Below are 21,587 nucleotides of genomic sequence, written 5' to 3'. Positions count from 1 at the left end.
AGGCAAACAGCTAGGCATGATGGACATCAGATGGGTCACTTTAAAATCTCAGGTACTCCATTATAAAGTGGGTTGTTAAACATAGAGTCTATTTTTTATAAGACCAATGGGATAGATTAAATACTACACCCTCGATTAAAGACTTAGCGCCATGGAAATCAAATGATAAAAGCCATACCACAAAAACCAACAAAAAATTAAAACACTAATGTCAATCCACAAAAAAAATCTGTAATTATATCACATATAGTATATATTTCACATTCTAATAAAATGTCATGAATATGCTGTATAAATTTGCAAGAGAATGTTTCTCCATAAAATTCTTAAGTAGAGAGAGAAGGATATTTTTATATTACTGATATAACCCCACACAAATATTTGGTAGCAAGTATTATGCTTAATGAACATCCAGTAAGAAAATGAAAGGAACAGAATGTCTTAGACTTAGCAAGTTTGAACAAAGGGGAAAAACTAAACAAAACGCTGATCTCAGAAGAGAGTTGGGATAGTCACACGATTACTACTATGTGGAAGGCACTGTTCTGTGTACACTACAATACACAAACTTATTTAATTCCCCAACAATCTACAAGGCCAGTACTATAATCCCCTTTTTTTCAGATAAGAAAGAACCCTATAGTGAATTCTCATAATTTTATGTTGCTTTGGCATCCATTGTGAATCCAGGCTTAACTTTCTCATATCAGAAACAGGGGTTAGTTGCCCTTGACATAGCTTCAAGCTCTCTGCCTCCTCTGACTTCCTCAAGGCAGCCCATCCAGAAATCTGCCTTATACAACTGCCTGCTGGTGACCATCTCACTTTGGGACATACAGATACAGCATATGTGACTCACTCCATGACCCCTACACCCCACGTGGACCATGCAATTATGCTGCCGGGACCACCTCTCGGTCACAGCGTAACTCCACGGAACTCATGCCTGCTTTCTTTAGACCCACTATTTAGAACTCCCAGAAGGAAAACTTGCTTGGATAATGCCCTGGACCACAGTGAAGGCTTTCGTCCCCCATCTCTCTTGCTCCTCACACACTGGTTGAGTCTGTGTCCCAGAGAGCTCCCCTCTTCCTGTTGGCCCTGCGAGGCGTGCTGCCCTCCTCTCCGGGATCTGTGAGTAATACACTGCCTCTGCTATTTCATGCACCCCTGCTATTTCATGTTTCCTCCTCTGTGTCTCACCTGCCCGACACACCTGCATCTACAGTTTTTCCTGGTCAGGGCATTCCCAGAGAGTGGCTATCTTTGTAGGAATAAACTGGAAACAGGTCAGACAAGAGCCCCAAGAGTGTCTGTCAATATAATCAAGTCCCTGTGAGACAGGACATCTGGTCACAGGTGGACACTTAGGCATTAGGCCTTCCACCAGGAGAAAGAAGTATCCCATGAAAGGCACACTGCAGACAGCCATGACCACCTCCCCTGCATCAGAGCAGGGCTAGAGTTTATAGCCACTCTCTAGAGAGAGTTCAAGAACTAATTAGAACTGAAAAAAAAAGAAATACAACACATTTGTCCATGTTAAAACTGGGATTTGGACCCATGCCATTTGGCTCGAGTCTGAGTTTTTAATTCAATCCTATACTAATCATGACAAAATCACATTTTGATTACTCAAGTCTCAGACTAGAAATGGGCAGGAGAGAGGTCAAGGGACATAATGTTTCTTACAAGTTTCCTATTGACTTAGCATGACCTCCCACGGCCCCACCATCCCTCCCCAAAGCTTTGGTATTCCAAGGGAGAGTCTCCTGCCAGGAGTGGCCAGGGAGAACCAGCTCGTCTCCCCAGTGTTATCAAGAGTCCACCGTCTGCTATCTTCAAGCACATTAGAGCAGGAGAGGAAAGTTAAGAAAGTCACAATGGGAAGGCCAAGAGGATCTCAAAAAGATAAATGTGGCTGAGCACAGTGGCTCATGCCTATAATCCAGCACTTTGGGAGGCCACGGAAGGAGGATCACTCGAGGCCAGGAGTTTGAGACAGCCTAAACCACATAGTGAGATCTCATCTCTATAGAAAATTTTAAAAATTAGCTGGGTGTGGTGGCACATGCCTGTAGTCCCAGCTACTCAGGAGGCTGAGACAAGAGGATCGCTTGAGCTCAGGATTTCAAAGCTGCAGTCAGCTATGACTGCACTCAAGCCTGGGCGACAGAGTGAGAGCCTGTCTCAAAAAAAGAAAAACTTTTTTTTTTTTTAAGAGAAAGATAAATGTGTTTCTTCAGAGAATGGACTGGAAAGGTTCTTGTGAAAAGTACGTAGTGAGTTCTGCATACTGGGCAGTAGTAAACATCCCATTCTGCTGGATGTCACTCTGCAAGGGACATGTGTGACACTCCTGAAAAGTGGAGAAACTGTGTCTATATTAGTGTGCTATTATTCACATGGGCAAAGTTAAATCCCCATACTAGAAACCACTTACCTAAATTCCCCACCCCCTACCACAATCCCTTCTAAAAGTCTGCAATAACACACAGCCACAGATCAGACCCCTGAGAGTTAACCAACGCTTTCTAACCTGCATGGCATTGGGTCCCTAGAACACAATACAAGCGACAATACAGCTGAGAACCCTTGCAATGGAAAGACTAGAAGCATCTACCCTGATAGTGTTTGAGAAGCAACATCTTCAGGAATCCCAGGAGAACACAGTTCACTGAGACTGAGCGTGAGCAGTAACAGTTAGAAGGTTCTTCACCTCAACCATCTTGCGATTTAAGTGATAAGATATGAAATTTACAACTTAGTTCATCTACACTTCTTTCCACCCAAACTCTGAACTCCGGAATCTTCCAAATAGTATTAGTATTAGGGAAAAAAAAAAATTAGGTATTTTTTAAAACCCCATGTGTTTCTGTTTATACAAGACCTCACCAATATTAAGAAAATGTTTGACAATGTTTTAGACATACAAACTTCATATAACAACATAAGCAATGTTATTTGTTTCTGAATTAACTTTATGTATAAAAACAACAAATAAAATTACTTAAGAATCCAAGAAGAAGCAGCTTACTCAACTTGAAAAGCTTCATTACAATGACTTGTAGCGTCCAGTGATATATTATTCTTAAGTGTTAGACCTTCCAAAATATTGGTACTGTGTGCAGTGAATTCATTATTTTACTCAATGTTTAAATTCTTTTTTGCCTGTTGTGATTATCAACTGACAAATGCTTGTCTTTGAATGAACTAAGTTACACCTTTCTTACATGGATACCCTTCGGCTTCAGTTAAATATTTTCTTTTTACCTGCATAATAACAATCATAACGGGTTAAAACAAATTCTACAATAAAATATTTTGTGTTTTGCTTTCTAATCTTTAAATGGTTGAAAAATTGTACATTCTTGTTTCTTTGACTGCAAGAATTTTTTAAGAGTTATTGTGTAAAACAAAAATTTTGAATTAAGGTTATTCAGTCAGCAATATTAGAAACTTTTAGGTTCTTATACTTTGATAACTAAAAAAAGGAAACAACACTATAATAAATCATACTTGAATATTCTGTTGTAAAATATATTACCTGGATAACAGCTTTTTCTTACTCCTTTCTGAAGACCATATATACTGGACTTAAATATTTAATATAAATCACATCCTACTGAAGTTAAAGTTAAATTAATTTTATATCATTAGGAAGACAATTCTTAACTCATATTTAGATTTCAATAGAAAAGCAGGCCGGGCGCGGTGGCTCAAGCCTGTAATCCCAGCACTTTGGGAGGCCGAGACGGGCGGATCACGAGGTCAGGAAATCGAGACCATCCTGGCTAACACGGTGAAACCCCGTCTCTACTAAAAATACAAAAAATTAGCCGGGCGCGGTGGCGGGCGCCTGTAGTCCCAGCTACTCGGGGGGCTGAGGCCAGAGAATGGCGTAAACCCGGGAGGCGGAGCTTGCAGTGAGCCGAGATAGCGCCACTTCACTCCAGCCTGGGTGACAGAGCGAGACTCCGTCTCAAAAAAAAAAAAAAAAAAGAAAAAAAAAAAAAGAAAAGCAACAAACAATACCACAAATAAATTCATATTTCTTTCTTAAAGGTTAGGTAGTACATGCAACCAAACTATAAAAATAAGTTTCAGGCAGAAAATTAGAGTACTTTAAATTATATTGACACAAGAAATGCAAGTTGCCAAGTTTCTGTGATGCAAAAGTACTCTTTAATACTATCTGGGACATAAGATTCACTTTTACTCATTTCCAGAACACTTAAGCTGTATCTTTTATGTAATAGTCTAAAAGCTGGTCATCTAAAAGAAAACCTATCAGATTTTGAGGCCTGCTTTTCTGTCTGTATTACTAATATAAATCCATTATGTGGGAACCTATCATTAGATGATGGACAGGGAGGGAAACAAATTTCCATTACAAATATCTTTGTTCGGTAAGCAATTCTTCCAAAAAATAGGGGGAGGAGACAAGTGCTTATATCTAGCTACTAAGACTTAGAAGAAATATTTTAGGTTTCAGAGTTCATGTTTTTGTCTTCAGGAATTTTTTATTTTAAGAGGTAAATTTTTTTGTGTGTTTGAAAAGCCTTTTTTTTTCCTTCTGGGTTTGTATTAGATACACAAAGATTCTTAAGGGGAGGAAATAACCAAGCAGCAAAGATGAATATGACTAACACTTATGAATTTTGTACAAGGAGGCTAGTTTTAAAGCCTAAAGAGGTTGTTATTATAATGGCTCCTGATTTCACTTACCTTAGAGCCAAGAACTAGAGCTCTAGCACAAATATAAATGCAAAGATAATAAGATTGGGATGTGCCCTTCTTTATATACTTCTATATTGATATTAACAGAAACCCTATAGTTCCAAAACCATCTTCCATGAATTTTTCCTCCATGCAAACTTAAGTTATGGTGATACACTACAAATGAAATAAAGAGCAAAATAAAGATTTAAAAAAGAGTAATACGAGCAATCATTTTGTGAAAAAAGTTAACTGGCTAATTTGATAAATGGTATTACATGACTAAATTCATTATTTCAAATCCGACATGTGCAATTTCCTCCTAGGTGTTAAGTCCACTAATGTGAAAATTAGTGGATAAAGTTTTTATCACTGTATTTTTAAAATAAATTTATAAATATTGACATGATAGAATTATTCTTCCTTTATAAATTTTACATTAAATCAGAAACTTTTAAAAAACCCTATTCCATTAATATTCAAAATCATAAAAACAAAAGATTTTATATCAACTTGTTGTTTCTCTTCACAGCATTTTCCTATAATTCAGCAAAGGGCATGATAACGTAAGTTTCCTATTCCAAAACCCTAAGTACCAAATATTGAAGTCCAGAAAGTAGTGGATCAGATGGCCTTTACAAGTTTTAGTCATGTAAAGAATCATCATCAAAACACAGGTTAAAGTGCTTTTAAATGCCATTTAAAATGTTCAGAATCAATACAATGATTTATGCATAACTTTTAACTTTATGTGAGACAATATTCAAGGAAATTTCAAGTAGAATTTCAATTCTTTGAGAATAAAGACATTAGCTTCCTATTTAATTGTCACAAAAATATATTGTCTCTCTGAACAGGGCCATATCTGTTATATGTTTATTATTTAATAAGGATAATTTTGACCAGATTTATTTGAAAATAAATAACATATATAAAAACAAATAATGCAGCTCTCAGTGAATCAAAATCTAGCTTAATAAAAAAGAGAGAGAGAGAGAAGAAAGAGAGGAGGACCAGCAAACATTTCTGAATGGTATTCAAGAGGCAGAAAAGGCAAAAAAACCACAAAAGTATTCAAATGAGGACATTTCAGTAAAGATAAATGCTAGAATAAATATTTATCAGAGCCACATATTGAAGTATTAACATAAAAAAGAAATTATGCAAATCAACAGACAAAAGGACTCTGTTACAATTAATACTTCTATGTACACACACAGAAACACACACACACATACCCCTCACTTTCATATGCATCTATACAGAAACCAGTTTGAAAGAGCTATTAAAAAGCAATATATCTCTTTTGTATAGTTCTTTTAAAGAAACACATATACACTTATTAAAAATTTTCAATCAATGAAAATTCATAATAATATCAAACTGTAAATTTCTAAGTTGCCTAGGTCTCAAACAGAGTTGAGTATGGATCTAGATTCAAGTATAATTACATTTATTTCATCTTTCAGTGACACATATCTTATCCCACATATACCAAATATATTAGAAATGTGTAAGCCTCCTATTTTAAAATCCCTTTAAGAGCAAGTCAGGCAAGGAGTCTCAAAGCTCCTTTCTGTTGGTGAGTTGGCCAGTGAAAAGTCATCTCGCTTAAGAACAATGAAATGTTCTCATGAAAGCTTTAAGCTTTCTCACGTCAGAAGAAGTGTAGCATTCTGTGACAAGGATTTTTTTCCTTGTGCCTGGACTTAATGCAGCAAGGACAAGCAGGCTTTTGAATCAGTGCTCTACTTCAAGCATTTGACTGCTTGTGAGATTTATACTCGACTACAGTTTGGCTCTCTTCTAATGTGATTCCTGGGCTATATGCTTCTGCAAACTGACAGAAATCACAGGAGATGTGAAAAATGCAACAATACTAAAAACAGATGTTGGTGTAAAATTCCAGGGCCATTTATTTGGTCATTCCGCTGTTGAATGTACAATTTCTATGCTGAAAACAAAGGGTTGGTTTTTTTCTCTTAAAATACCTAGAACCATGAAACATCTAGGGGAGGTGCAATAGGGAATTTATGGGATGTGGACTTGAAGAGGTGGGTGGTGGGAAGTAAAGAAAAGCTGACAGAAGGTTAGGCTGAAAGAGAAAAAAAAGTACTTAAATGCACACTATGTTTTTCAGTAATCATACGGTAGCCATCCTTTGTCTTTCTCTCATTTTCTTTTAATCTAATCTGGTGATAACTCCAAAGGGATAGGCTAAAGGTCAGAAGTGTTATGATCTGGGGGTAAGAAAGGAATTAAGAACAATTGATCTTGAGCACAACTGCTTTCGTACCCAACAAAATGGTAGATTTTTTTTCTTCCTAATCTTTACCAAGAAATACCTAACCCAAACCTCCTGGCTTTGAAGAAATAAGAGCTATATTTGAGGTGACATTTAATAAAATACCTATATTTGGAAATCAAAGACAGTAGTAGTAGTTAGTTACTTTCTTAATGAGTGAGTTATGGATTTATTATTAACAACCTCAACCACCCCTTTCCTCAAAAGATTCATGTTAATATTCCAAATATGAATCTCATATTTGTTTGTTCCTGAGAACTGATGATCCCAAAGTTATTGCTAGGGTAATAGGACCCTTTATTCTGCCATGAGCACCTGCTCTAATAGTCAAAAATAAACATCGGGGTTTGGTTACCCTGCATTCCTATTAACAAACTTACATGATTTCCTGTTGGAAACTTTCAGGGGCTGAACCAATATTTCTGGTCGTCTCAGAGCCAGTCTCCTGGGAGAAAGAAGATCAACATGCCTATCAGTTTTCAGCACAGGTCTGAGGTGAATATAACATCAAAATATTTAGTCTTAAGAAAAAACTTAAAGGTTAGAGAAAAAAATGAATGTAATGCAATAGACTCAAATTAAGAAACAAATCGCCCACTTTCAAATTTTTGTAAATTATCTTCCCTCCCTCCAAAACCACTGGTCTTTTTTTTTTTCCTCCACCTTTCATATCAACATGGTTTCAAGATATTAATGTGCTATTTTCCATTTGCTTCATAACAAAAATCTAATATGACCCAGTACTGTCATATTATTTTTGGTCATTCATCATACTTAGTTAGACAAAACAGAAATCCAAACCCAAGGGATAAAAAATTCTAAGGCAAGGTTTTATAGCATATTTTATCACATCAATGTTAGAATGATATTTTGCAGAGAACAAAAGGTCAGCTGGAGAAAAGCCATTATTATGTACCAGCAGCTCACCTTTCCTGGAAATGCTTTGAGGGGATCAAGCCTGCCCTGGGGTTGGCATCACCTTCGTGTTTCGCTTGCCACCAAGTTGCATCATCTTGGCTCATAATCTGAAGAATATCCCCCTTTTTGAAAGAAAGCCCAGCTTCCTTACATGGAATTGCCTTATCCTCATTAGGATTATAGTCAAAGAGGGCTTTGATAAACATCTGGAAGAAAAGTTTCATTAAAGATGAATAAAGATAAAAAATAAAGGTGAAATGGCCTATATTCTCCTAACTCCGACTCCAAACATAGTAATTTTAAAACTGGAATATTGAAAGAGATATGTTATGACAAAGTGGATATGTGCTGGATGGAAAAACATGACTTCCCTCCCACGCACAAAAAAATGTTTTTAAGCAATAATTACCTTGCCTTCTTTTGATGGTGTCTCCTCTTTGATGCCGGGTATAATCTTAAATGTAATTGCTCCCTGAGACTGAGCCTGGTATCAGATGAAAGAAGGAGTTATAAGAAAACCAGACCCAAGGAAGAATAAGGTAAAATAGGTAGAAAGTGAAATGCATCTGAAAATTTACAAGCTCAGAGTTTCTACTCTTAGATAGACTAAACGGAGGAAACTATTTTTGTAGAAATTCCTGTAATGTGAGAAAGAAAGCTCTGAAGTTTGTAGAATAAGTTAAAAAACATTAACTCCTAAATCCACTTTTACTTCCTGTGTACTTTTAAGCTGTCAGTAAATACATTCCCATCCAAGTTTCTTTGAAATAGAAACACACAAAATATGCACAACGCCTTAAATAAAATAAACACAGTATTCAATGACTAGAGTAGATAATGTCTAGAGGGTTGGGTGCAGTTGGCTTGTGCCTGTAATTCCAGTGTTTTGGGAGGCAAGGTGGCAGAATCACCTCAGCCCAGGAGTTCAAGACCAGCCTGGGCAATATAGAAAAACCCCTGTCTCCACAAAAAAAATTTTAAAAATTAGCCAAGTGTGGTGATGAGGCTAAGGCCTCTTGAGCCCAGGAGTTCAAGGCTGCAGTGAGCTGTGATTGCACCACTGCACTCCAGTCTAGGTGACAGAGCAAGACGCTGTCTTTAAAATAGTAATAATAATAATAATAATAATAATAATAATAATAATAATGTACAAGGTTCAGGCAGTTACATCTAAGTATCAGCATCCATGTTTTGGGGGACAAAACACCTATAATGTCAGTAGTGCCATTATAAATATATGATTCAATTAGGGGCAATGCCCATCACAAAAAAAAAAAGAACATTCATATCTATTGCATTCTGGTTAGTCAGTAAAATATCAAACGTAATAGATTAATTGCAAGATGAAAAGACTGAGTATCTATTCTAACTTCATTAAAATAAGTACCAGCACCCACAAATTTTTCTTATCTTAGTTAGATATGATCTCTCTTTAAATATACTCTCATGTCATTTTCTGTCTCTCTCTTTTTAGCATTTATTGTAGCCATATTTAATTATTTATGCAATTACTTCATAAGATATGTTACTCCTGCTCATTTGTAAGCTCCATAAAAGCACTAAATAGTTGGCACATTTGAAAGATATGAAAGGAAGAGGAGTAGGGCAAGACACATCTCTCTGAGGCTCACTATCTGTGGTGTGCTGGTAAACCAGGACTCCATTTGTTTAAAAAGAAAAAAAAAAAAAAAGCTCTGATGCGTACTGTCTGTCAATTTCCATGGTATAAATACTTTCACTATAGCCAGTTTCAATTCACCAGCATGCAGTTGCTGAAAGCTGAGTTGGGAAATGGTGCATCATACAGTCAGCTCTGGCGAGCCTTAAGAAGGCAGCTCTAGTGCAACACAGCAACTGAAGTAAAATGGGATTCTGACAGTTTAAATAATAGAATTTTATAAAGGGTTGATTTATTTCAAAATGGCAATATCATTGCTATTGCTTACCGTAAAAGGCACTCGCACTCACAAATCTTATAAAGAATTCTCATCCTGTAATACTGAATTACATTGGTAGAGAGAAAACAAAATTTGCTCTATAATCTCCTCATTTTTCTAGTTTGTGTGTGTGTGTGTGTGTGTGTGTTTTAATGGATCTATAGTCCTTATAACAGTGTCATTTATTAAGGATTCAATTCTTATCACTATTACTACTGAGCCATATAGGTCTATCTCTCACTGTGATTGCCTCACAATAATCTAGCATAGAGATGAATGATTATTTGATCAACGCAACTTTCTTGGTAGTTTCCAAGTATTTTTGAAATATTTTGTTCATTTACATTTACCATATTATTGCTTGAGGACTAATTTCCAATAGTTGAATTTCGTGACTAAAGGGTATGCACATTTAAAATTTTGATTGTTTCAGATCTCAAAAAGTTCTACTAATAACTTATCCCATCCCCAAATCATATAAATATACCTGTTTTCCTATACCCTGACCAACTCTAGGCATCATCAAGATTTCCAATCTCAAGTAACCCGACGCTTTCCAGACATCCATGTTTTCTTTTGTAAAGTATTTGTCCATATGCATTGCTGATTTTTCTGTAAATGTTTTTCTTATTGATTTTTATCATCTCTGTATATATTTTGAAATATTAGCCTTTTATTATATATATTGAAAATATTTTTTGTACAATCTCATTTGTCTTTGATGTTTCTTTATGGCACCTTTTTTCTATAAAGAAAGTTTTCAATTCTAGTAGACACATCTGTTATTTTTCTATTTGACTTTCATATCAAGGTTAAAAAGTCTTTTTCTACCTCATAAAACTTGTATATTACATTTTATTGGGCAATTTCTGTGATTTTTTTTGCATTTAAATATTTAATTTGTTGGGAATTTATTTTTACATATTGTGTAAAACAAGGATTGACCTTATTTTTTCTGAGTCATTAACCTGATACCATTTATGAAATGTTCCAGTTTTCCCAGTGATTTAAAATGCCACCTTAACCATATACTAAATTTTCATATCTATGGAGATCTGTTTTTGAGACACACTCAAACCTCCTCCAGTTGGTATAGCTTTTCAGTATGTTTTCATACATAAAAGAGGGAGTTTCCCTTCCTTTTATCTTATGAATGAACTTTAGAATTAATATTGCCAAGGCATAAAATAATTGTATTCAAGTGTCAGATTTCAAAAGACATCTAAATTAGTTTGACTAATTTGTATTGCTATGATCCACAGCATAGAATATGACTGTGTCAATGGGAGGAAGACAAAGATAAACGCATCATCAGCCACAGGGTAGATGCCATCTGCTAAGTACAGACTTGGGACAGGTACTAAACTCTTTTTTTTTTTTTTTTGAGACAAAGTCTTGCTGTGCTGCCCAGGCTAGAGTCGAGTGGCGCGATCTCGACCCACTGCAACCTCCATCTCCTGGGTTCAAGCAATTCTCCTGCCTCAGGCTCCCAAGTAGCTGGAACTACGGGCACCTGCCACCATGTGCAGCTAATTTTGGTTTGTGTTTTTAGTAGAGATGGGTTTCATCATGTTGGCCCGGCTGGTCTTGAGCTCCTGAACTCAGGTGATCCACCTGTCTGAGCCTCCCAAACTGCTGGGATTACAGGCATAAGCCACTGCTCCCAGCCCTAAAACTCTTTATATATACTACCTCATTTAATCCTCAAAACACTCCAGATGGATAGCTACCTCTTATTCTCATTTTGTAAATGAAAACACTGAGGCATGAATGGATTAAGGTATTTTCCAAGGACACACAGGGATTAAGTGATGGAGCGGGGGTTCGAACCCTGCACTGCTTAATACAAATCCTGTCTATGTCAAACCAAGTCTAACAGTCTGAAATACAGTGATTCAATTTTATTTTTATTGTACCTTTAAAAGAAATTTACAGCTTACCAAAATCTGTATTATTTCCTCAGGCCTTTTATCCTCCACTGGTATCCCGTTCACTTCCCTAAGTTCATCACCAACGTGAATAAGACCTGAGAAATACGAGATTTGGTAAATTAGCAGTGTTACCCACAACAGAAAGTGTAACTTGCAGTTGTTTCCATAATTAAAGCATTGTTAGGTTCCCTTAATACATTTAAGGACTGGAAAGGAGACCTTCACGTGTCTCAGGTTTCAGCCTCTATGCCTCTCCACAGCAGTGACTCAAAGACCGCAACATAGTAATGCTGGCCAAGAAATGGTAACAGCAGCTTGGTCTTTGTCTAGAAATGCACATTACTGATATACTAATAAAATAATTTTTATTTATCTTAAAGGCTGCATGCTCTTAGCAGTACTTTTCAATTGAGAAACACAAAAACAAGATTTTATTTATTTATTTATTTTGAGACAGAGTCTCACTCTGTCACCCAGGCTGGAGTGCAGTGGCACGATCTCGGCTCACTGCAACCTCCGCCTCCTGGGTTCAGGCAATTCTCCTGCCTCAGCCTCCGAAGTAGCTGGGACTACAGGTGCATACCACCATGCTCAGCACTTTTTTTTTTTTTTTTTTTTTTTGTATTTTTAGTAGAGACAGGGTTTCACTGTGTTAGCCAGGATGATCTTGATCTCCCAACCTCATGTTCCACCCGCCTCAGTCTCCCAAAGTGCTGAGATTACAGGCGTGAGCCACCGTGCCCAGCCCACAAGTTTTAATATAGCTTTGGATGCTTGTGTACAAGAAGACCATAGAGTAATGTTTATCTATCATTTATTTAAATAGGCTCTCACATTGCAACACAGAAAAAAGTATCTTATTACTTGTTTTGCAGTATTAGATCCAAAGATGGTTATCCTCTTAGTTATCTATTGGAAATGCTACACACAAAACACATGATTAGTCTGTACTTGGTTAACATTCAAAGTCTCACCACTTCTATCTGCAGCTCCTCCTCTCATGATTCTGGCCACAGTGATTGCCCCAGTGTGCTCATCCTTCTTAATGGTAGCTCCCTTTTAAGACAAAAACAAAAAGCATTGTGGGTAAATGTGTGTACTGGGTGTTAGAAAAAGGGAGGAAATAAGGACATTCATCTGAAAAAAGAGAAAACAACTAAAAAAAATGAGGCAGGAAAAACAGACATCATGCCATTTGTCTTACAATGTCTATTCTCATGACTAGAGGATATTCTATCTACATAGCATCGAAGGGTTTCAGCCCAATTTAAGGATTTTTGAAATCTTCAACCTCTTCAAAACTATGTAAAATAAACATATCTTCTTTTCATTATAAAAATACCTTGTATTTGAATGTTGTTTGGTTTTTACCCTTTTAAAGCAGTTCTTCATTCTTTTTATCTTTATAGTACTGCATCAAGAAAGTGGAATAGTGACAATTACACTAATAGACAAAAGATTCTATATGTTAGAAAACTAAAACCCAGATCATTTGACTTTTAGTTAGTTCAGTGATCCTTCTATCATTTTCAGTTATCATAGCAAAAAAAAATTTTAAAACATTTTTTAAAAACTTGGTGATAATTATAAAGAAAAAGAAAAAAGTTAAAACCCAGAAATTAGTTATATTTATTGCCTAAGTCTAAGACAAATGACTAGAAGAAAGAGCTCTTACTCTATGGTTTTAGTGAACTAGGATTGTACCTAGTACAAATAGAAGTATTGGCAAAAGATTAGGAAACAGTCTCAAAAAGAAGTCAAAAATTCTTCACTTACAGATATTCAGAAGCAAATTAACTGCTGCTTTGTAAGAACAACAGGCACAAGTGGTTACTTTGAAAGCCTTTCCATGACTTTCCTTTTAAGAATCTGGCATTGGTTTTGCAATGCCATCCAACATTGCATAATACTGCTAAAAAGGTAAGCTTTTCGGTGACGGCAGAATTCATCCCAAAGAAGTGAAATTTTTCTCGAGTTTGTTAATAAACACATTTATATCATTAAAGAACAGATATGTAAACAAAGTAAGAGTCCATCTGTAATAAGTATCCTTCATATATAACTATCAGATACATAGCTAATAATAGTAAAAAAAAAATCAAAGAATTAAGTGACAGGCATTTTACGGCATTTTTCATCACCTATGCATGCATTCAAGGCCAAAGACTTGAATGAGCATCTCTCCACGGTCACAAAGCTTAGACTCACCAATTACTGGTATTTTCTGCTTTTATTTCAAGTTCTAACTTGTTTCCAAAATGACTGGATATGTAATATTCCCAATACAACTAATTAGTTTGATTAAATCAACTTTCATTTTCCTTAATGACATGTCTCAAATTTTCCCACCAAATATGCCCAATGGCAGAAAAGCCTAGTAATCTAAGTTTACTTATCCATAGTTTCTGGATGAGAAATTGAATATTAAATGGCTGTAATTTGTCTAAGATCAGACAACTAGCAAATGGAAAAGTCAGGACTTGCTTAAGGCAATCTGACCAGAGACACAATTATTCATCTTAATTATCATCCAATACTGCTTAACCTCTATCTTTCCATAACCTTTTGTTCATAAGTTCATTCTGTCCGTGAGTTCATTACTCCTGTAGGAGATCGTCTCTAAAAGGGGGATCACCAGTTCCTTCCCTCCTTGTATGTGCATGCCATATTCCCACATTAAGTGGTAAAAATGGTTTTGAGGCTTCAAAGGCTATAAGAAGATCTGTAGCTGCCGCTCGGGCCTCTTGAGACACTTGCTCTATGGGAATCTCACTGCCATGTAAGAAATCATGACCACTGCTATGCTGTGAAGAACCCCAAGCTAGCCAAGTAAAGATAACACTTAGAGAAAGAGATATTTGGCCAGCCCCAAACCTTCCAGCTCCAAGCCCAGGTAACAGTTGTGTAAATGAAGGAGCCCTCAGTTGACTCCAGTCACCACCATCTGACTGTATGTAAGAGGAACTCCAAGTGAGAACCTCCCAGCTGAGCTCATCAACTCCCAAAATAATATTGTTTTGGCCACAACATACCACCACGGTTTGTAACACAGAGTTAGTTAAGTGGAACCAGTATCTCTCTGTACTATGGACTGCACTGTTTTTCAGTATAGGGCTACAACCTGTTTGTTGTGCTTAATGCTAGTTCCTTTGACTTTTTCGTATTCAATGAAGTTAACCAATGTTTATTGAGAACTTACTCTGTGCAAGGCATCGTTCTAAGGGCTTATAAAAAACTGATGAAAAAGAAAAAAATGTCTGCTTTCTCATCCCAATGGGGGAGACAAGACAATAAACAAGAGATAGAATAATTACATACATTATACAGTATGTTAGAGGGTGGTGTATTAGTCTGTCTTCACACTGCTGATAAAGACATGCCTGAGACTGGGCAATTTATGAAAGGAAGGTTTAATGGACTTACAGTTCCATGTAACTGGGGAGGCCTCACAATCATGGTGGAAGGCAAGGAGGAGCAAGTCACATTTTACATGGATGGCAGCAGGCAAAGAGAGAGGTTGGCCGGGAAACTTCCCGTTTTTAAAACCATCAGATCTCATGACACTTATTCACTATCACAAGAACAGCATGGGAAAGACCTGTTCCCATGATTCAATTATCTCCCATCAGGTCCCTCCCACAACACATGGTTTTTATGGGAGCTACAAGATGAGGTTTGTGTGGGGACACAGACCCAAACCCTCTCAGGTGGTATTACACCCACTGTGCGGGTGTGAGGGGATGTAGGGCAGGAAACAGAAGACCAGGATGCTAGGGCAAGTGGAGGAAAGACAATGCGAAGACACAGGACTCACTGAGAAGATGACGTCTGAGTAAACAAATACTGGACGGAGGTGAAGAAGTTAGCCAATGGGAAGGAACAGAAGACACAGCCAGTGCAAAGGTGCCAAGGGGGCTATGAATGAAATGTTCAAGGGAGAGCAAGGTAACCAGTGTGGCTGGAGCCCAGTAGAAGAGGAGCAGCAAGAGGAGATGAGGTCAAAGGCAGAAGGAAGTCAGCTTATGTGCTTTATGAGTCACTGTGAGGAGACTGGGCTTTACTCCAAATGAAAGAGGGAACATGCAAGGTTGTGAACAGCAGGAGGGGCACAATCTAGGAGGACCACTGCACCCACTGTGTTAAGAGTGAAGGATGGCAAGGGCTAGAGCAATAAAATTAATGAGAGGTTAATACAGGTTGGGGATCCCTTGTCTGAAATGCTTAGACCAGAAGTGTTTCAGATCCCACATATTTTTTTCCGATTTGGGCATATTTGCATTCTTATCAGTTGAGCATCCCAAATCCAAAAATATGAAATCCAAAAAGCTCCAATGACCACTTCCTTGGAGCTCATGTCTGCACTCAGAATGTTTCAGATTTTGGTACATTTTGGATTTCAGATCTTCAGATTTGGGATGCTCACTCTGAACAATAATTCAAGGGAAAGATGATGGTGGCATGGATCTGACTGGCAGGAGTAGAGGTGATGAAAGGGGATCTGGATACATTATTGGTAGAGTCTAAAGGATTTCCCAGTGGATTGCCTGTGGAATGCAAAAGAAAGAGAAGGATTAAAGATAGGCTCAACGTCTTCTGGCTGAGCAGCTGGAAGGATGGAATTGCCATCAACTAAAAGGGGTTAAGACAAGGGTGGAACAGATTTGGGGACAAAGATTGGCAGTTTATTTTTGGATATGTGAAAATTGAGAGGTCTATTAGACCACCAAATGGAGATAATGAATAGACAGATGGATATATAAATTTAAAGATTAGAAGAAAAGACTGGAAGAGAAATAACATTGGGAGTCTCTGGCACACAGATGCTTCTGAAAGCCATGGGCAGGATAAAATCACTTCTGGAATGTGTAGATAACGCAAAGCACTCCAACGCATAAGGGTCTCATTATAGACAGAGATAAGTGCCCTGATAGAATCTTCTTGCTATCCCCTGATTCCACTTTGCTTGGAGGGTAAACTACAGACTTGAAGAACAATCTCTCACTTTCTACATGATACTACCACTTGAATCAATTTTCACTTTGAACCCTTCATTCTTGAAGACTTCTATTTCCATATTGCTTTCCAAATCTCTCTTACCACAATTGTTTGATGTATTCCCAATGCAATATATTTGCGTGAAAATAAGATCAAATCTCAAAAACACAAAGTACATTACATGTGATACTGTACAAAAGTCATCAATCCTATGGCATAGTCTGCAAATGCAAAATAAATTAAAATTGGATCTAATATTTTTAAAATTACGTATTTTCCTACATAATTATTTTGAATGTATTCTATGTGATTTTGTTTTAAAAATAGAGCATGGAGAATTCCAAGTTAGACTGAAAAAATAAATTCTGGTTAGGTTTTTCTTAATTATTAATTCTGTAAAATGGTTTATAAAAAGGGACTGCTTACTGGGTTATCATGATTTCCTTAAACAAAAAAATTATCTCCTATAGAATTGCTTGAACCCAGGAAACGGAGGTTGCAGTGAGCCAAGATCACACCACTGCACTCCAGCGCCTGGCAACAGAGTGAAACTCCGTCTCAAAAAAAAAAAAAAAAAAAGTATTTTATTTATTTCCTATAAACTGCCAGCATTGCAAGGTCTCCTCAAGTAGGTGACACAGTGAATTTTAGGTTGAGCCTTTGAAATAAGTGTTTTAAAGTGTGATCTACCAAAAACTTGCACGAAGAACATCTGAGACACTTTTTAAAATCAAGATTCCCAGGCAGCAAAAAAACTCTCCTGATATAAATTCCTTGGGATTCAGCCCAGAAATCTGCATTTTACGTAGGCATCTCAGGTCATTCTTCCAATACCAAAATCTGAGAACCACTGTTCTCAAAGAAGCAAGAGGACAGCCCATGCAAGTAACACTGAGAATTTAGGATCAAAATCTACTCACCAACAAACAGAATTTCATTTTCAAGAGATCTTGGCCCTCAAGTGATCACCCTTTTTCCTATCCATTATCTAATACCCACATGACCTGTGTTCACAGCCTGTTCTCCAAGGTAACCATTCTCTCCTTGAGCAGATGCAATCTAGCTTTTATCTTTTAAATATTAAATAGAATATAAATTCTAATTTTTTTAAATATTAGATAGAATATATTCTAATATTTACATCATGTTTGCATAATGCTTCAGAACTCATAAACCATTCCAAACACATTATATCTTAGCTGATGTTCAAAAACACTTGCAAAGAGGTACATTTCCTGATTTTCTGATAAGGAACCTGAGGCTGAGATGGTGAGTGGTTTGCTCTATAGGATACAGGGCAAAGTGACAGAATCCCAACTCCCACTTAGGTCATCCAATGCAAGCTGTGTTTATGTCACCACATTATGGATCCCAATAAACAAAACTGCATTTTTAGATAACACTGGTAACCTACCCCTTGGTTACCAAATGTTGCAGCCTTTCCTCGTGAATCACTTGTCAAGCATTTCCTGACCATCTACTTGCTGGAATTTTATTTCAGCTTAGCTTCCAGCACTTTGCCTACTTCTGATTCTCATGACTAGGGCTCATTCTCCTAAAGATATCTTTGACTCTTAATCTTCTCTCTGTGTGTTTTTCATTTCACTTTGACAGTCCTGTGACTTCTCCAACAATCTCCCCAAACTAACAAATGTCAGTTGACTGACGTTAAATAACAAATCTGTTGAAAGGACTTTCTATTTTTCTGGGTAGTATAATTTTTAAACTTTAAATCTGTTCACTCAATAATCTTACTTTACTTTAACAATAATTGCAAAGATAATACACTAATTATACATTTGAATGAGAAAAATTTCAAGACAAGTAATTCTATTCATTTGATTTCATATTCCAATATTTAAAATGACATTTTGAATCTTAATACTTTATTTAAGGAATAGCTAACAAATAATTTTGGAAATTTCTTCACTGCCATTAGAGGTTCTATTTTTCTATATTAAGCTTTTTTTATTTTTTAAAATAGAGCTACTTAAACATAAAATAAAATTAAATTAAATTAAACAAATTTAAGTTCCACGCCTCCTGATCAAATAAGATCTTCAAAAGATGTTTATCAAAGAAATTAGATGTTTACTTCACTGAGACTTCTCAAAAGTTTTGTTGAACCTGCTGTAAATTAGTTTAAATTCAAAAAGCAATTGAATTAAGTATATAAAATAACTTAAAGTTGCATTCCCATAGACAAAAGCAATTTTTTTTAAGTTGTACCATTTAATCTCAAATCAGCCATGCTTGGTACATGTTACACTTTCTTTCATAAATGTCAACAGGTTGTATTTTCAAAATCATTGCTATTTAAATGTAGCCAATAAAATGTCTATTATTTTATTTGGCTTCATTTTCATTTTTCAAAAGCATGTTCTTTAGACATCAATGTTCCATTTCTTTTAAAGTTTGAGAACATAGAGGAAGCATATTTTAAAGAGAGTTATACATGGTATGCACCATCAGATTTGGCCCTATCATGATATCTACTCATATCTGAGCACCAAAACTCACCAGTGGTTCTCTATTTTTGACCAGACGGATTATTTTTACTGAGTCTTCCTCATCATCAATATCTTCAGGCATAGGAGGCAACACAGGGTCGTAATTCTTCTGAGCCACAGTATCATGTACAGAGAGCAAAGCCTGTAATATTCAAAGGTTGATTTAAATAAGTAAATATATACACATATATATACTTATATTATGTGTATATACATATAACATATACAATTTCAAACACATTTAACTATAAGGAAAATCAAAACAGTATTATGGTTCTGACATAGTAGTGGTAATAAGGCAATTACTTGAACAGGTGCCTCTTCCACAAATGGAATGGGAAACAGTGCCTGTCCAGAGAGCAGATGGCAGCTCTACTTAGCAGCCACCTCTGTCCCCTGTGTCACTGATATATGTAAATAATCAACATATAATCTCCTCTAAGATTATATGTACATTCTCTGGTTTATCCTTAAAAAGTAGCAATTTGTGGTAAGAGTGCGGGGGATGTTACTTTTGGAGGAAGGGAGAACATGAGGGCTAAAGATGCATTGTCAATGACAGTCTGAGAATATCCTGTATTTTGTTCTTTCCTACTATTTTTTCTGCTACTAGCAGAAAACACAATGATGATCAATATGATAGATTATTTTTTTTCCCTCACCCTAACTGTTTGTGCAATTGGTGACTACTATGTGTATAAAAGAATAAAAGTAATTCCATACCAAAGATGAAAAGAACACCAGAACTTCGACACGTCACAATTCACTATTTTAGATGAATGGGTTTTGGACTTCCAATGAACTTGACCCCTAATAAGCAACATCACTATTCATAAATTACTCAAGCCATCCTTGAATCCTCTCCTCTTACTGACATTCTCAACATCCAATATATATTCTATTTTTAAAAAACATTTTTTTAGACACAAGGTCTTGCTCTGTTATGCAGCCTGGAGTTGAGTGGTGGGATCACAGCTCACTACAACCTCAACGCCAAGGCTCAAGTGATCCTAATTCCCCAGCCTCCTGAGTAGCCGGGATTACAAATGCATGCCCCAATGCCCAGCTAATTTTTAATTTTTTAATTAAAAAATAAAAATGTCGCCCAGGCTGTAGTGCAGTGGTGCAATCTCGGCTTACTGCAACCTCCACCTCCCAGGTTCAAGCAATTCTCTGCCTCAGCCTCCCGAGTAGCTGGGATTACAGGTGCTCGCCACCATGCCTGGCCAATTTTTTTGTATTTTTAGTAGAGACGGGGTTTCATCATTTTGCCCAGGCTGGCCTTGAACTCCTGACTTCTTGATTCACTCGCCTCAGACTCCCAAAGTGCTGAGATTACAGGCATGAGCCACTGCACCTGGTGCATATCCTATTAAATCTACTTCCAAAATACACCTAAAGGTTTTTTCTCCACTTTAGATCAGAGATTGGTAAACTACAAGATCTGTTTTGTAAATCAAGTTTTACTGGAACACAGCCCATGCTCATTCATTTATCCATTGTCTATGGCCGCTGTCATGCTACAATGGCAAAGTTTAGCAGGTAGAACACATACTTTTTACATAAAAAGCTGGCAGGTCCCTGGTCTAGATCATGGATGCCATCATTTTTGCCTGGAGCACTCCAGTAGTCTTCAAATGGCTCAGCAGCATTCAACTCTGGCCCATTTTCAAGTCCACAATTCATAGAGTAGCCAGAGTGATTATTTTTAAAACTTAAATCACATAACTACCCCTTAATAACCCTTCTAAAGTTGCCCATTGATCTTGGGATGACCAAACTCTCCAGGATGTCTTAAAAGTCCTGCATGCTTCTCCAACCTTATCTTACACTGCCCTCCCTCCTCACTCAACTTGAATAACTCTTTCTCATAGAGGTCTGGCCAAAACATTACATAAAAGCAGATATCCTCATGACTGAATCCCATAGCACCTTGTTCTTTGCCTTCATACATGTCCATAATTTATAATCATATGTGCAGTTTTTGTTTATATGGTTAATATTTGCTGTCTACTGAAACAGAAGCTCTAAAATGGCAAATAAATAGTGTCTGTTTTTAATCAAACTTTTGAATTGACTATAACATATATACAAAAAGTACAAATCATAAGTGTATAGTATAAAATTTCAAAAATGAATATGGCCAAATAAATACCCCCCAAACAAGAAATACAACATTAACCAAACACCAGTGGCCCCCACTTATGCTCCTTCCTAGTCATCATGCCCTCTATACCCCCCAAAGTGTCAATCTTTCCCTTTATTTGAAAAA

At 36.7% G+C, this 21,587-nt stretch overlaps 1 protein-coding gene across 5 annotated transcripts in view; it reads right to left on the bottom strand.

The window, feature by feature from the left end:
* The window catches only part of LOC105479981 (MAGUK p55 scaffold protein 7), a 249,974-nt gene that overhangs the window by 58,746 nt on the left and 169,641 nt on the right, over nucleotides 1-21,587 (bottom strand). For all 5 annotated transcript variants that reach the window (XM_011738350.3, XM_071070317.1, XM_071070318.1 and 2 more), the window contains 6 exons: nucleotides 19,326-19,457; nucleotides 12,785-12,866; nucleotides 11,820-11,905; nucleotides 8,352-8,426; nucleotides 7,952-8,148; nucleotides 7,405-7,469 (listed from right to left, as the gene is read on the bottom strand). In XM_011738350.3, coding sequence (XP_011736652.2) covers nucleotides 7,405-7,469; nucleotides 7,952-8,148; nucleotides 8,352-8,426; nucleotides 11,820-11,905; nucleotides 12,785-12,866; nucleotides 19,326-19,457 — 637 coding nt within the window. The remainder of the gene's footprint in view (nucleotides 1-7,404; nucleotides 7,470-7,951; nucleotides 8,149-8,351; nucleotides 8,427-11,819; nucleotides 11,906-12,784; nucleotides 12,867-19,325; nucleotides 19,458-21,587) is intronic.

The sequence above is a fragment of the Macaca nemestrina genome, chromosome 9, assembly GCF_043159975.1.
Source record: "Macaca nemestrina isolate mMacNem1 chromosome 9, mMacNem.hap1, whole genome shotgun sequence".
Lineage (NCBI taxonomy): Eukaryota > Metazoa > Chordata > Mammalia > Primates > Cercopithecidae > Macaca > Macaca nemestrina.
Note: the sequence above shows the minus strand (reverse complement) of the source record. Positions and strands in the feature narration are given on the sequence as shown.